At 40.1% G+C, this 14,955-nt stretch overlaps 1 protein-coding gene across 1 annotated transcript in view; it reads right to left on the reverse strand.

The window, feature by feature from the left end:
* MICU3 (mitochondrial calcium uptake 3) overlaps window positions 1-1,684 on the reverse strand; it is a 97,434-nt gene extending 95,750 nt beyond the window's left edge. Inside the window, exons 1-2 of the mRNA XM_007459911.1 lie at window positions 1,507-1,684; window positions 1,117-1,330 (exon numbers count right to left, since the gene is read on the reverse strand). Of these exons, the coding sequence (XP_007459973.1) occupies window positions 1,117-1,330; window positions 1,507-1,679 (387 nt within the window). The 5' untranslated portion in view covers window positions 1,680-1,684. The remainder of the gene's footprint in view (window positions 1-1,116; window positions 1,331-1,506) is intronic.
* Between the last annotated feature and the right edge of the window lie 13,271 nt (window positions 1,685-14,955).

Consider the following 14,955-nt stretch of genomic DNA (forward strand, 5'->3'; position numbering starts at 1 on the left):
ATGTGTGATTTGCTGCTAGAAGGTCGATAAAATAGATTCCCTGACCTAAATACAACAACAATCTCTAAAAGAACTGATGCACTTACATCAGATCACCATTGCGTATTTGGGCAAAGAATAAAGGGTATATAAATCTCATTAAAGTTAGAAACAGAATAGCCGCCTCTTTTCCAAAGTACTGTCATCTAAGCCCCTCACACTCTTCTTGTCTTGCAAGAAAAATTTCCCTAGATGATTTCCTAGTCATACATGACTATTAAATATACTGATAAGACAAAAACTTCATGCCCCTTCACTCACTCTTGCCTTACACTCACCTTTACCTTATATTATCAACTACATAATGAGACTTGAACATTGTCATCTGAAGTTCCTCTGCAGGAGTTAGCTTCATTCAGTTCCCTACTTTCCATCGTCTCACTGTCCCTACTTAATATCTGGCTTTAGGGGGGGGGGGGATTAGAGAAATATACTCTTTTTGAATAATTTTTTTTCTTTTCCAATCTGGTGACATCTTCATTCATTCTTTCTGACCTATGATAAGGAGGCTACACAGTTTTGGCATTTCCTTTCTTGGGACTAATAAACTTCCATACAATAATGTCAAGGCTTCTGGGACCTCCGTCCCTCCTTCGGTGCGCTCCTACTGCACTGGACCTCCTCCATCATTTGCTGTTGCATGGCCCTGCCTGGGAGCCCTTTCTCTCACATATGCGGCCCTCCACTTTCTGCCTGTCATGCCTTTGACTTTTTCTGCGTCGCTTTTTGGTTTTATTTTGTCGTGGGTCTGGGTTTTGGTAGATAGGTGATGACTGCAGCAACCTTTAAGATCCTGATGTGATGCATCAAGACATGTGATGCATCATGTACGTCTTCCCAACACCTGGGTGAACAGACCCGGGGCTTCCTGACCTACTAGATTTCGGTCTCGCTCACAGGACGTCCCGATCTGTAGCCGCAGAGTCACAGTGCGACAACCCCCAACGTCTGGTCTCACGCGCGCCCTGCACGGCTGTCACACCGCCCCTCCCAGCGCTCAGGTGTAGCACCTGGCGGTCCTAACCCCGAGAGTCACCTGCGGGCCGGCCAGGCGCGCGCAGGTGCTCACGCACATACCGTCTCCTTGGCAGCGGCGACCGGGATGGGAAGCAGCCCCCGGCCGCGGGGCGGTTCCTCCGGCTCTGCGGCCGCGCTCTTGGAGGGGAGCCAGGGGGCCGGCGCCGGCGCGGAGTCGGCCCTGGGGTCCCCATACAGCTGGTAGCACACCAGGCCGACCAGACCCCCGCCGGCCGCGGCCGCGATGCTCAGCTCCCCCCAGCGCCGCCGCCGCCTCCACGACGCCTCGGTTCCTCCGGCTCTGCGGCCGCGCTCTTGGAGGGGAGCCAGGGGGCCGGCGCCGGCGCGGAGTCGGCCCTGGGGTCCCCATACAGCTGGTAGCACACCAGGCCGACCAGACCCCCGCCGGCCGCGGCCGCGATGCTCAGCTCCCCCCAGCGCCGCCGCCGCCTCCAAGCCGCCTCAGCCACAGCCCCCTCTTCCTCCTCCCGGCAGAGGGGCCGGCCGGGAGGGCCCTGGGCTATGCCCACAGGCCGCCCGCACGGCCCAGGGAAGGGATGGGGAGGCGAGGGCGGAGGCGGAAGCCGAGGCGGCGGCCGCAGAAGCTTCCGCAGCGCAGCCATAGCGGGAGCTGCCCGCACCAGAGCTAGGAGGGGGCGGACGAGGCGGTGGAGCGGGGCCCGAAACCTCGCGAGAAGTTGGTTCGCTGAGGTTCGCTGCTGTCCGATAGCGACCCCTACGATTGCGCGGCCTGGGGTCCCCTCCGGGCGGCCTTCAGATGGGGAACCGGGGGACTCTGGCTGGGGAGAGCCTGGGGAGAAGGGGGCGCAACCGGCTGCTCCTCGGCCCCGCGTTCCCAGCCCAACCCCGTGGTCATAAATAACTGCGCCTCCCCCGGGCAACACCTGACTGAGCGAGAACCCAACACCGCAGGCGACAGCCAGGTCGGCGGAGCTGAACCGAGCCCTCGGGGGCGGGGGTGTCGGGCGTCCCTCCGCTAACGTGACCCTTCGCCTCTGCTTTTCTGGGTGGGTCTCGAATCATCGGTAATGCCCCTCTAAGAAAGTCACATCCCCTAACGGTATCCTGATCTGATACGAGGTCGGGAATAATTTGGAACGGTATCTTCAGGTGTACAACAAAAATGAGATATAAAAATTTGGCTCGAGTGATAAAAATAGAAAATTAAGTAAAAGGATTTTTTTTTTTGACTACATGACAGCTTCTGGTCTTTTGATGGGGGAAGGCTAATGCTGTTTTTTAGTTACTGTTAATATGTTTAAAAAACATTACCATACCAGCGGCGTGACTTAATTCAGTAAAACAGAACTGTCTTACTTTTGGGGAGAAGTTGTTGATATAAATAATCGGTACGTGTATTGTGACATTTTTAATTTTTGTTATTCCTATACTTGTTTGTTTGCTACACTTTATGAGAAAGTGTTTATGACATTCTTATCAGTTTCCTGCCCCTGAACCCAGTTTTGGTAACTTAGTTACCTAGCTTTGGTCTTTATATTCTGGAATGTTTCCAGGAGCCCTTAAAATATTCTGGGTCTAGGGATGTGCACAGCTAAATTTATTAGTCTCAAATGGGCTGCGGTCACAAGGGGATTAGATCCTGGCAAGTCTTATGAAAACTGAGGGCTTTCAGAGGCAAACAAAATGAGATTTTCTGGCCCAGGTCCTGCTATTGCCACTCCTCACTAACCACTTGCCTATAAGTAATCTATCAGATACACTTCAGTTACATCTTGTTTTAATATAGGCTAATGGAATTTTCCTTTCTTAAAGCCACTAAAAGTGATAAACAGAAAAAAGCCTCTATAACATGAACAAAATGTGTCTATTTTAAGATGCCATCTCTGTATTTCTTTTACTTTCAGCCTGTTGGTTTTATATAACCAGTGCCTCAAGGAAGACTCAGTGGTGGCTCCTTATTTTATCACCAAGATTCCTTCAATTTCTGTCTTCTCTGAATTCTGGAAAATTCCCACAGAAGCATTTATTCTCTGGATCTACAACACAGTTCTTCTTCTGGCACTGTTTACTTCGAGCTGAATACAATTTCCGGATTTTCTCATAAATTTCCAACATGGCCTAATAGCAGAATTCTTGGACAGACTGATGAATTTTTATTAGCTGCATATTAAAAGCCGAGTAGCTTAAAAAGAATTAGGGAGGTAATACAATAAGGTATTACAATTAAGGAAAATGACAGAAATTATCCATCTAAGATGATTTCACATATCTATCTATATAATTTCTCTCCAGTTTAAAAAAAGTTTAATGTAGCTCCTGCAAGCCATTTCTTTGGCTAGAAACCAAGTTCTGCCATGAGAGGTGCTGGGTTTAGGTTCGCCAGGTATTCAGAAAGCTTTGGATAAAAGGTCTCTCTGCATGCAGAAGTTATTCTAACTTTCCTCAGTACCTCTCTTCTAAAAGCTAAATTTCCTTAAGAATAGTTATTATTTTCTTCTCACTTCTGATGCTCTGTAACTATAGCTACATGAAAATAACTCGATTCCTTTATTACCTGTATATTTTGAGTTTAATTTTCAAAGGGAAAAATTATTTTAAAAAAAAACGTGATAGGAATTTGGAAAAATTTTTGAAATTACAGGTAATAATGTTAGATCGATATAGATTTAGCCTAATTTCTTTCATCTTTTATTTCAATTCTACTATTAATAATATCCAAAAAATGTCCCTAATATACAGTGAGAGCCTACACCTTCAAAAAAAATTTGACTTATGTTCACTATGGTCTAAGTAAAAAGAAATGCTCTAAAGCATTTAAAAATATTTACAACAGCAGGACAGACAGTTTTTCAGGAAAGCATAACTATCAGTGGAGTGTGATCAAGTAAGGCAAATCTGGACTCCTGATTTTGCTACATCTTAACTGCATAACCTATAATGCTTTGGAGGCCACAGTTTCCTACAAAATAATGGAATTGAATAGGTGATCACCTTCTGAACCTATGATCCTAATTAACCAAAATGCTCCAAGCATATTAGTAAAGCGAATATAGATACTTTCTTCATAGCATTTTTCACATGTCATTTTCCTTCTCAAAACACATAATTGCTCTACAATTGCTTTATTCTTTCCAATTAAAATTCCACCCCATGACCTAATTATTTTAACCTTTTAATACTTTTAAAATTGCAAATAAATGAGTGACTTTTAAATTTTGAAAATGTGAGATTTAAGTGTAATGTGTGTCATGCCTAGGCACAAATGTCCTGTTTAACAAAACTTCTATTAAAAAAAATCCTGCTTATCTAGTTGTACTCACTCTGAGCACCAGAATCTTGACTAGTTGGAAGAGGAGAAATTATCTCTGAGGCCCTACATCAGGGCACGTGAGCCTCCCCACCTGCAGGTCTACTCAGTTCTGACAGAGGGAGGCTACCGGCCAAAGAGTAAGGCTGCAGCAAGCCGCTTCTCTCTTGGGAAAGTTGTTCCCATCTTCAGTGCTGTTTTCCTTGGGGGACGATTGGCAAAATCAAAAGAGAAAGTGATGGGAAAGGTGTGTTCTGTGGGGTTGCAGCCTTTTCTTGGTCTTTTGTCTTCAGAGTGCCAGCCACTAGGAGTCTGGAACTTTATTCCCCAGCATCCAGAGCCATGGAAACCAATTTATCGAAGGCGCTGAGAAAACAGATCGTTTTCTATTTTGACTAGCTCCCACTCCCAGCGACAAGTTGACAATGGTTTGCACTCTGCCCTCTTCCGTTAGTCAAAGCAAATTCTTCTAAGGTTCATGAAGCCAGATCATCTATTTGGCTCAAATGCTGGTACATAGTAGGACTTCAACAAATGCTTATTAAATGAAGAAGGGAATTTATTATTGTAATGAGGGGGAGGGGGAGAGGCAAGATGGGAATGTGAATCGGGAGACAAGGAAATAAAGTAGCTTATCTGATGCTAAAGAAGTTGATAAAGTAAGCAACACATCCTAAAAGGCAATTAATGCAAATGGAAGGGCAAAATGAGCAAGCAAGATGTTGGCAAGAAAAAGTTGCGTCACGGACAAGGGCTGATTCAGAAACAAATTTTGTGATTTGAAGCCACCCTTTTACATAATAATAAAAGGCATAATCCTGCTACATTTAGAGCCTTCAAACAATACACTTCCATCTGGTTCTTTTTGTGCTCTGACAAATTCCAGCATGCTCCATGGACAAAGGTCAGTGATTTGACCTTGATACCTTCCATTCATTCTTACATATCTCACTGGTGACACCACCAAGCTGCCAGTTGTACACATTTAACTATCTAACTTCAAGACCAGTGATAATCTCGCTCTGACCATTACATCTGTCCAATCTGATTTCTATAATTTCTGATTTTATATAATTTCCAGGGTCTTTGCTGACAGGCCTCACTGTTCAATTCTTGTTATTGCCTTTACCCTCCATTTGGTAGCCAGAACCTCTTTTCCTATGTATTTGGGAAACACGGAACAGCAAAGCCGCCTGCCTGAAACATGTGAGCCCCTTCTCCATTGTCATATTCTGTTTTCATGCCTGATAGCAATTAAAGTTTCCATGCCCATCGGAAGCTGTCTTCAGGGGAAGAATAACCTCAGAGTAATAATATATTGATCATCTGTTATGCAAGCATGATATTTGGGTTACAAAACAATATCATCTTTATAAAACTGTTGGCAGTCACTACTAGAGTTTAGCATATGCATGCCCTATGACCCATCAATTTCAATCCTAGGTGAAATACTCAACAGAAATGAATACTTATGTACACCAAAAGACATATAGAGAAATACTTTTAACTGGCCAGAGACTAGAAAGTATTCATAAGTTCATCAATAGTGCCCTGGATTTTTTTTTAATTGTGTTATATTTACACAACTGAATGCTATATAGCAATGAAAATTACTGAAATGCAACTATATGCAATCATGTGGATCAAAGAAGGCAGACACAAAAGAATTGTATTATTCTATTTATAATGTTCAAAAACAATGTATATATATATATATATATATATATATATATATATATACACATACATACATGTGGTGTCAAAAATCATAATAGTGGTTTCTTTGGGTAGAGGCTAATGACTAGAAGTGGGAAAAGGGGGTTCTAGAGTTCTGTCATGTTCTGTTCCTTGATATGGGTGCTGGTTAAACAAGTGTATTCACTCTGGAAATTCCTAGAGCTATCCATTTACAATTTGTATATTATTTTAATGCATGTCATACTTCAATTACAAGTTTATATAAAATAAAAAATAGATTTTCTTCCTAATGTTCTCATATGATGTGTTACTTACTGTAGTATTATAACTAGCTCAGTTCTGAACTATGTGACTTAAAAGGAATGTATAGAGCTTGTAAAGAGTTAAGAGCAAAAATTGATTGAAGAGTTGGAAACTAACAGAAAAGGTAGATAATGTTGATATAGCCTAAAGAGATTTAATGAAGGAGCATCTTAAAAAGTCTTCCAGTACCTGAAAATCCTTAAGAAGCTGCTCATTAGCTATTTTCCTTATTTAGTAAGGAAAGACCAAAAGGAACTTGGTATTTTAAGCAGCAACCTAGTGTTTCATCTTCTTTGACTTGTAGCACTTTCTCCTGTGAAATGTCCATATGGACAGACCCAGTAGGTATCTGGTGGTAAGACCTAGTGCAACCAGTATATACCCTCGTCTCTGGCTCTAACCCCAGACTGTCAGGTGTTGGATGGGAAATTGCTTTAATGGAAGATAATCAAACAGAAGGGCAGCCTTCAGAACAGATGGAAAGCTCAGCACCAAGAGGGAACCATTAGAGAAATCAAGCATAGCATAAGGTAAGTCCATGTACATATGTGCAGAAACTTAGTGGGATGGCAAACCAGTCTCATTTCTTGCCAACTCCAACTGATTGGCACGTGTTACCCAGAACGCTGCGCTGAGCAAAATTTTCAGACAAGGTCCAGAATTCCCAGTAAACAACAGCAGAGTGTCTCTAGCTGAAAACAGGAGGGGATCCAGATCCTGTCCACTTAAAGCCTCTCTTTAAACACCCACAGCCAGGCCTGAAGCATCTCTGTAGAATCTTAGGGCTTAAAAATCATGAAAATGTACACATCTTTAATTTTTTCTGATGAGGAAAAGAATTAAAAATTTTTCTCTGGGTTACACAATCAGGGCTTTAGCCTCGATATTCTGCCCTATATCTACGTAGTTTCTGTATTGCAATCAGAAACTAAGAATTTAAAAGTTTTTCTTAAAACATTAATTTGCAAGGAGTAGAATAGAAATTGCATTAGCTCAAATAAAAGAGTAATTTTATGGATAAAAGCCATATCAAATCTGGGAACAGTGGAACTATGAGATCTAAGAAAGTATGGTAACCAGGTTAGCTCTAGAGTCCCACATAGTAAGAGTTCAAGGACGTTTATTCTAACATACTGGTGTGAACATGACTTGGCCGCTAATCCCATCAGTCTCTGTGAGTCTTAGGTCAGAACCTAAAGATAAAGTATTGGCTTGGTCTAGCCTACAGATGTTTTCTATCTTTGTTAGTTTCTTACTCTAAGGCCAATCAGCTGTGCCTGGGATGAAAGGGGTGGAGTCATATGGAGGAACAATTTCTGGGAAATACGAAGAATAGCTTCTCTTAGAAGGCTCGGTGGGCAGGCAGCGGTGCTGTGCTGGTAAATGTTTAACAGCTGGTTCTGGGGTAGAAGACAGGGGAGTCCTGATTTGTAGTGTTTACAGATTTCCATGGTGTATACACTCCCACCACAGCTGATGTCAGGCTACCAACATGACATTACTGACTGCAGAGTTGTGAAAAGATTCACAGTAGCACATCATTATATAAAATTTGCACGATACACATACAAAAGAGGTAACAGGAATAGTAAAAAAATTGGGGGAGTGATGAGTTTTTAGTACTTATTACCTTTGATTTTAATATAATTTATCTAATTGTAAATTTATATAACTTAATTTTTAAAATGTCTCTTACAACTTGGCTCACTAAATGCCTGAAAATTTAACAATCAGCTCTACTACACTTGAGCAAGCAGGTTGCACCACACGACTACTTAAAGATGACCATATTCGTTAGAGAGTTTGGGAGCTCTTGAAGACCACTGTTTGATTCCAGAAGGAAACAGAGTAAGAAGGACATAAAACTAAGCCAAAAAAGATCAGGACCTGCCTTTAGCCACAAATGGTAAAATGAATTTACCCACCCTTTAGTCAACAAGAGGGTTAACAACCTTCCCTCTCTTCTTGGGGTCGTTAATTATTTTCAATCAACCTGCATGCAGATGTTACTATGGAGTTTTTTTATTCTTTTTTTCTAACTTTCTATTTTATATTGGAGTATAGTTGATTAAAAATGTTGTGATAGTTTCAGGTGTACAGCAAAGTGATTCAGTTATACATATACACGTATCTACTCTTTTTCAAATTCTTTTCCCATTTAGGTTGTTATATATTATTGAGCAGAGTTCCCTGTGCTACAGTTGGTCCTTGTTGATTATCCATTTTAAATACAGCAGTGTGTACATGTGAATCCCAAACTCCCTAACTATCCCTTCCCCCCCACCCTTCTCCCTTTATTTTTATTCTTTCCAATTAATTATATTTGTTTTTCCAAAGACTTGGAGTTAAGGAATCATCTCAGGTCTAGATGGGTGCAACTGACTAACCGGGACCAGGTGGAGACTATTCTAGACCTGAGCCTGCAGCTACCTAGTTAAAAAGTGTTGCATTAAAAACTGACACCTGATAGGGACCAACTTCATTGGATATTGCCAGGTGATTAGGTCTTGCTTTATGCTAATATTAATTTTTAGGTTTGATTAAAATGTTATTTCAAATTTAAAACACAACAATATAATACATTTAAACAATAATTGAATTTATTACATTTAAAATTCAGGGGTTTTGTTCACAGGAAGATGTTTATTTTAAGCCAAAGTAATAATCAAGTGGTTTTGGTTACTATGCAATATCTTTTTATGTTAGAATAAATCGGTTTGCCTCAAACACTAGAGACTGATCTAAAAGCAAAAAGTCTGAAAATAGGGGTGTTCATAAATTTCTTGGCAACTGAAGCATATCAAAACTCTTGTGCTTTGAAAATGTTTGCCATTTTTTCAGGATCATGTCAAATCTTATGTTCAGGAACCTGTAAACCTCAGACCACCACATCAAGGGAAGTAAAGTGAACCTTTCACTTGATGACAAGACTTTATAGAATACCACTAAACGAGTTTCTCTAACATCGTCATGCAGGTGCCGGGGGCTCCTTGAACAAATTATTCAAGAATAAGGAGGTCTGTTCCTTCATCCTTCCAGTGTTATACAAGGAAACCATGTTTGATTAGAATTTTATTGTGTGTAGCATTTGTTTCAGGGCATATGCTTTGATCAAAATCTATGTAATGGAGGCTTGTGTTCTATGATATCCAGAATTAATCATTGTACTCTTGGCTATGGTTAAATATAATAATTACACTGACTTACTTATTAAACACCTATGTGCCTGTGAAGAGTTCATCCCTAAAATGAATTTTAAATAAAGAGGAACATCAAACAGTGATGAAACCCATATATGAAACTCAAGGTCATTATCCAAACTACATGCTTTCTCGGACTGATAATGAATCAAATAAAGGAGGAAGAGCTAAAAGTTGAACTAACAGAGTAATTCATCATCTTAAGTCTCTTAAAAGTGGAAACAAATGAGAAATGGATTTCAGAACATGGGATAAATGTTCCTTTTTATAAATTTTCTATTCTGTAGATTAAAATTAAATTTCCTTCTAATCTTTCTCTGATAATTATGTATGACTGCTATAACATCCAACTGGAAGAGGCCACCAGGCAGTTAGAGATGTGAAACCAGAGAGAGGTTTTAAAGGTGGTAATACCACTCTGCAGCTTTGTACTGAAATTTAGTTGAATTTTAAATGTGATATTAGTAAAAAATAAGATACTTTGAAAGACAGTTTATGTATACTATAAATTTATTATGTTGTGTAGCATTTACATAATAATGGGAGCTTGCAGATACATTTAGAGAAATATTGTGCTGTGTTTGAGAACTTCAGAAGTTGGAACCTCATGTACATAAAATATCTTTATCTACATATTTGTTTTGCTAAAATATCAGTATTTGAGTCTCATAATTAGAACCATCCTTCTTTAAATCTCTAGCTTTAAGGGATGAAGAATTTAAGTAATTTGAAGAAATAGGTTTGTGAAAATCAGTCTATAAAGCAAAGTTACTGAATTCTATTTTCCAATTAAATTTTGCCTTGATATTTGAATAGAGAATCATAAAAATGTTAGGTTGAATGGAGCCATGGAGATAATCTAATCCAAGACCTGTATTTTAGGGGAGGAAACTTACCAGGAGGAATGTCCTAGTCTGAATTCTGTCTGCTTCCCCTCCTTAACAGGACTCTGCTTAGATACAAATTTTCCTAAATGTTTCTCCTGTTCCAAGGATGGTTTAATCTACCCTGCTACCTGCTTTCGACAAAATACCTGGAACTTCCCCATCTTAGCACCACCATTATCACATTCTCCTCTACTTGTTTGTATCAGCCAATTAGACAGTAAGTGGCAGAAAGATGGAGATGGCGTTTTGCCATTTAACAAACACAGACGGTACTTGTTATATAGTAAGAACTTATGTATTTTTTGAATGAAAGGCAAATATTTGTTTTTCTAAAATTACCTAGAATTCATGCAAATTTAACATGAATAGAAATTCTTTGGGATACTAAAGATATGAATTAAATTGTTCAACATTCAGAAACCCAAGTCAAGAAACTACTAGGTTAAAATGATTGCCCTGAAAAATACATTTCAATTGTAACAGATCATTAGAGATACTTACAATTTATTATATTGATAACTTTGAGGAACTCATAGTGGGTCTGCGTTTACTGAAGTCAATCATAAAAGACTGCTGTTTGAACCTTTCACCTCTTATTTTAAAAAATCGACATGAGGGTTATTTACTGTTGCAATTGTGTCTTTTTTGTTGTATATTCTGGTACATGCAGTTTTGTTTTGTTTTGTTTTTGCGGTTTTTGCGGGCCTCTCACCGTGTGGCCTTTCCCGTTGCGGAGCACAGGCTCCGGACGCGCAGGCTCAGCCGCTCCCCGGCATGTGGGATCTCCCCAGACCGGGGCACGAACCCGTGTTCCCTGCATCGGCAGGCGGACTCTCAACCACTGCGCCACCAGGGAAGCCCTGGTACATGCAGTTTTATGGGTGATGCAATTCTCAAAGAAGAACTGTTCTTTCTATTGGTTTTGTGTGACAGCAGACTACTCCGAATCCAGTTCCTTGCTGTTTCATTCACTTGACTCAGCTCCTTGTCCTTGAACTCACTGCACAATTTCATTGCCAGCTAGAAACTTATAGCCTTGTTCGCAGGAAGAGCTTCAGTCAAATATATTCAGCGTCAGCACTTTCATGGGGTCTGACAGCCCACAGTATCTACTGAGCTGCATTTTATTCCCCATCAAGATTACTCACATTTTCACAACTTTCCCTGGATTTTTTTCTTTGCCAAGGACCTCCTCATAATGGTGCTGTTTTTCTGTTTTCATTTTTGGAGGCGAGACTCACATGAGGAATTTACCAACAGCATGACTAGAAGTTGGAGAAGTGAAATCTGGCACAATTCCTTCCTCTCTATCAAGGTCCCTTTTGGCCTTATCGAGGGTCTGGCAGCAAATGTGCCTACATTGTCCCCTAGTGGCTGACCCCGTGAGAGACCCACAGCCCCTGTACCCCTGTGGCCGACTGCCCTTTCTCTCAGAGCTTGGCTTTTATGCCCAGGGGTGATTTTTCAAGATGAAAGATATTTGTACTAGTGTGCATGTGTTTACTAATAGTTAAATTAGGGAATTCCCTGGCGGTCCAATGGTTAGGACTCTGCTTCCACTGCAGGGGGCACGGGTTCGATCTCTGGTGGGGGAAATAGGATCCTGCATGCCGCACGGCGAGGCCAAAAAAACCCACAAAAAAACAAAAACAAAAACAAAAAGGTCAAATTAAATTTTACATATTTGAATAAACATTCTATGACTTCTAACCATTCTTAGGGGAAACAAAAAGATGAATTGAAACATCAAAGCAAGTACTTCAGGTTTCTGAAAAAGTTTTACAGTGTCTATCAATCAACCAACAGACATTTATCAAGTATAAAAAGTATGCCAGGGCTTCCCTGGTGGCGCAGTGGTTGAGAGTCCACCTGCCGATGCAGGGGACACGGGTTCGTGCCCCGGGCCGGGAAGATCCCACATGCCGCGGAGCGGCTGTGCCCGTGAGCCATGGCCGCTGAGCCTGCGCGTCCGGAGCCTGTGCTCCGCAACGGGAGAGGCCACAGCAGTGAGAGGCCCGCGTACCGCAAAAAAAAAGAAAAGAAAAGAAAAGAAAAGTATGTCAGGCACTGTTGTAGGCACTTGTTATACACTCATGAACAAAACAGACAAAGATCCCTGCCGCCATGGAGCATAACGTTCTAGTATGAGGACAGCACTAATGATCGTATTTCTCCTCAGGATAACATTCAAGCCAGGCTATTTGTAAACTTGATGTATTTCAATAACTGTACTATTTTGAACTGTGTTCTTAACATCCAATCATGTAGCTGGTGTCTGTCTTATCTCTCTAACCTGCCTTCAGGGCAAGCTGCAGACGACTGCAACATGTCACTCACATAGCTGGTAGTAGTTCCAGTCACACCTCGCCATACAGATGCGTTAGTCTGCTCTGTATACTATTTTCTCACCCCAGGGTAACTGTTATGGAGAGATAGGTATGTCTTCCTAAACTGTGTGCCAAACTGTAAGCAGTGCCTTACCAGTCTTCCCTCCGGTCCGGGGGTGAAGACGCATCCCTCTTCCTTCAGCACCACTTGGCGAAAGGCCTCCGGAGCAGGTGTTGCCTGGGGCCAAGCTCCGGTTCGCATCAACAGGCCTAGTTATCTCAGGCCTCTAATTACGGGAGAAAAATGGGTAAAGAAGGCTTTAGTTACTCTTATCACATTACGGTGCTTAAAAGACACGAAATTTCAAGGTAATTTAATAAATTACTTTTTCATTGTCTAACTTTTAAAGGAAATATAATTCATCCATATTATTGATGTTGTGAAAGATTAAACACTTGTATCACCCTTCTTGTAATGGTGTGTTTTATTTCTAACTAATTCTAAGGATAGACAATGAACAAATTCATTAAGTGTTTAAATCTATTGACTCCCTAAATTTTATAAATAGATTTTTTTTTATATTTGGAAGAGTGTTATTAAAAAAATCAGATGGCAATTCTATGCCCTCCAAAAATGCAATTTATTTTAATATTGATTTAATTTTTAGTTATTGTAATAAAATATGCTTTTAGTGTTTGTGTGGCATTATGTTTCAGTAGGATGAAGCACGTTTAACTTACATACTCTTTCTTTATTTTGAAAATGGAGAAATGAAAAACAAAGAGGTTTAGTGGCATCTGTGGATACATTCATAGTAAGGAGGCAATAAAGCAATGAAAAAAATACCAACCGTAACTTTTTCCAAATCCACTATTCAGTTGCTGATTCTGGGAGTAACCAAATAAAATATTGTGTATGAGCAATGACATCAGTTTGAGCCACAGTTTTTTAAAAGGTATATATTTCAGTTTCTCTAGAGAATCAGCTTTTATTACTATTTGGGTATTGGCAGCATTATTTGGTGGGAACAGCATTGGAAATGGATGTGAAATATTTTAATTAAAATTATGATTTTTCTGTCAACTAGGTGACATTTCTCTGAGAGCCATCTTCCTCATTTGTAAAATGAAGATGTTTGGTTGAGGTAACTTGGCAAATTTCTTCCAAGTGATGAAAAATATAAAGTACTTTCACATTATAATTTTGTGATACATTCAGATGATGGTAGAAGACCTTATGAAAGACAAATAAATGATGTATAGTCAGCCAGGTGCTGTGGCTACTTCCAAAAGAACTTGTTTTAGAAGCATATTTCTTTCAGACCCATCTCAAAGTACTGTTAGTTAAAACTTTCATTGCAGGAAGCATTTTTCTGTGCTCCAAATAAGGCCACTATTAGATTCAATGATCTGTAAATCCCATAAGCCATCTTTCTTTTCTTGCAACTTAGAGCAGAACATGGAATTTTAAGTTGCCCCAAACACAGGGAAAATAGATACTGCTTATTGTCATTCAAATAATCACTTAGATATTGTAGAACTAACGGATTTTCATATGCCTTTATCCATATAATTCCTATAATATCAATAGTTCTGCAAGTTACATACAACATTCTTTAACCCAATTTTATAGAGGAAAAACTGAGTTCCAGGGAGGTAATGTAATGTTCCCAGGGTCTCATAACTATCGAGTGGAAATATCTTGCCTGAATCTAGTGAGGTGGATAGGAAAGAAAAAAAGTACAAGGCAAAAATTAAAGTATATTGTTTATTACTCTTGTTGCTCTCTGTGGGTAAAGTGAGAAGTGGGGCTGGATTATAGTAGTTGACATTCCTGGAACTAAGGAGAAAGTAACAAATATATTCACTTTCTGTTAAATTTTCATTCTGCCTGAATTTGGTCCCCCAAATTATGTGACTTCGTGGTCAATTAATATTCCTTTTTTCACGTGTGTTTATTACTATCCACAGAAAATATCCAACCTGTTCTGGTCAAGGTTTGAGATTTTGTGCAGACTAAGGCCCTTCTATGCAAATAGTTCAAATTCAGGAATTCTGATTTACCTCGATTACATAATAGCTGTGGAATTTAGATATTCTCTCCTATAAATGAAGTGCTTCTAATATTTAAGTTGTGAACTTTCAAAGTTTACCCTAGAAACTTAAATTCTGATGTAATTTCATTCTTACAGAAA

Source organism: Lipotes vexillifer, unplaced genomic scaffold (genome assembly GCF_000442215.2).
Source record: "Lipotes vexillifer unplaced genomic scaffold, Lipotes_vexillifer_v1.1 scaffold614, whole genome shotgun sequence".
In the NCBI taxonomy this organism is placed as follows: domain Eukaryota; kingdom Metazoa; phylum Chordata; class Mammalia; order Artiodactyla; family Lipotidae; genus Lipotes; species Lipotes vexillifer.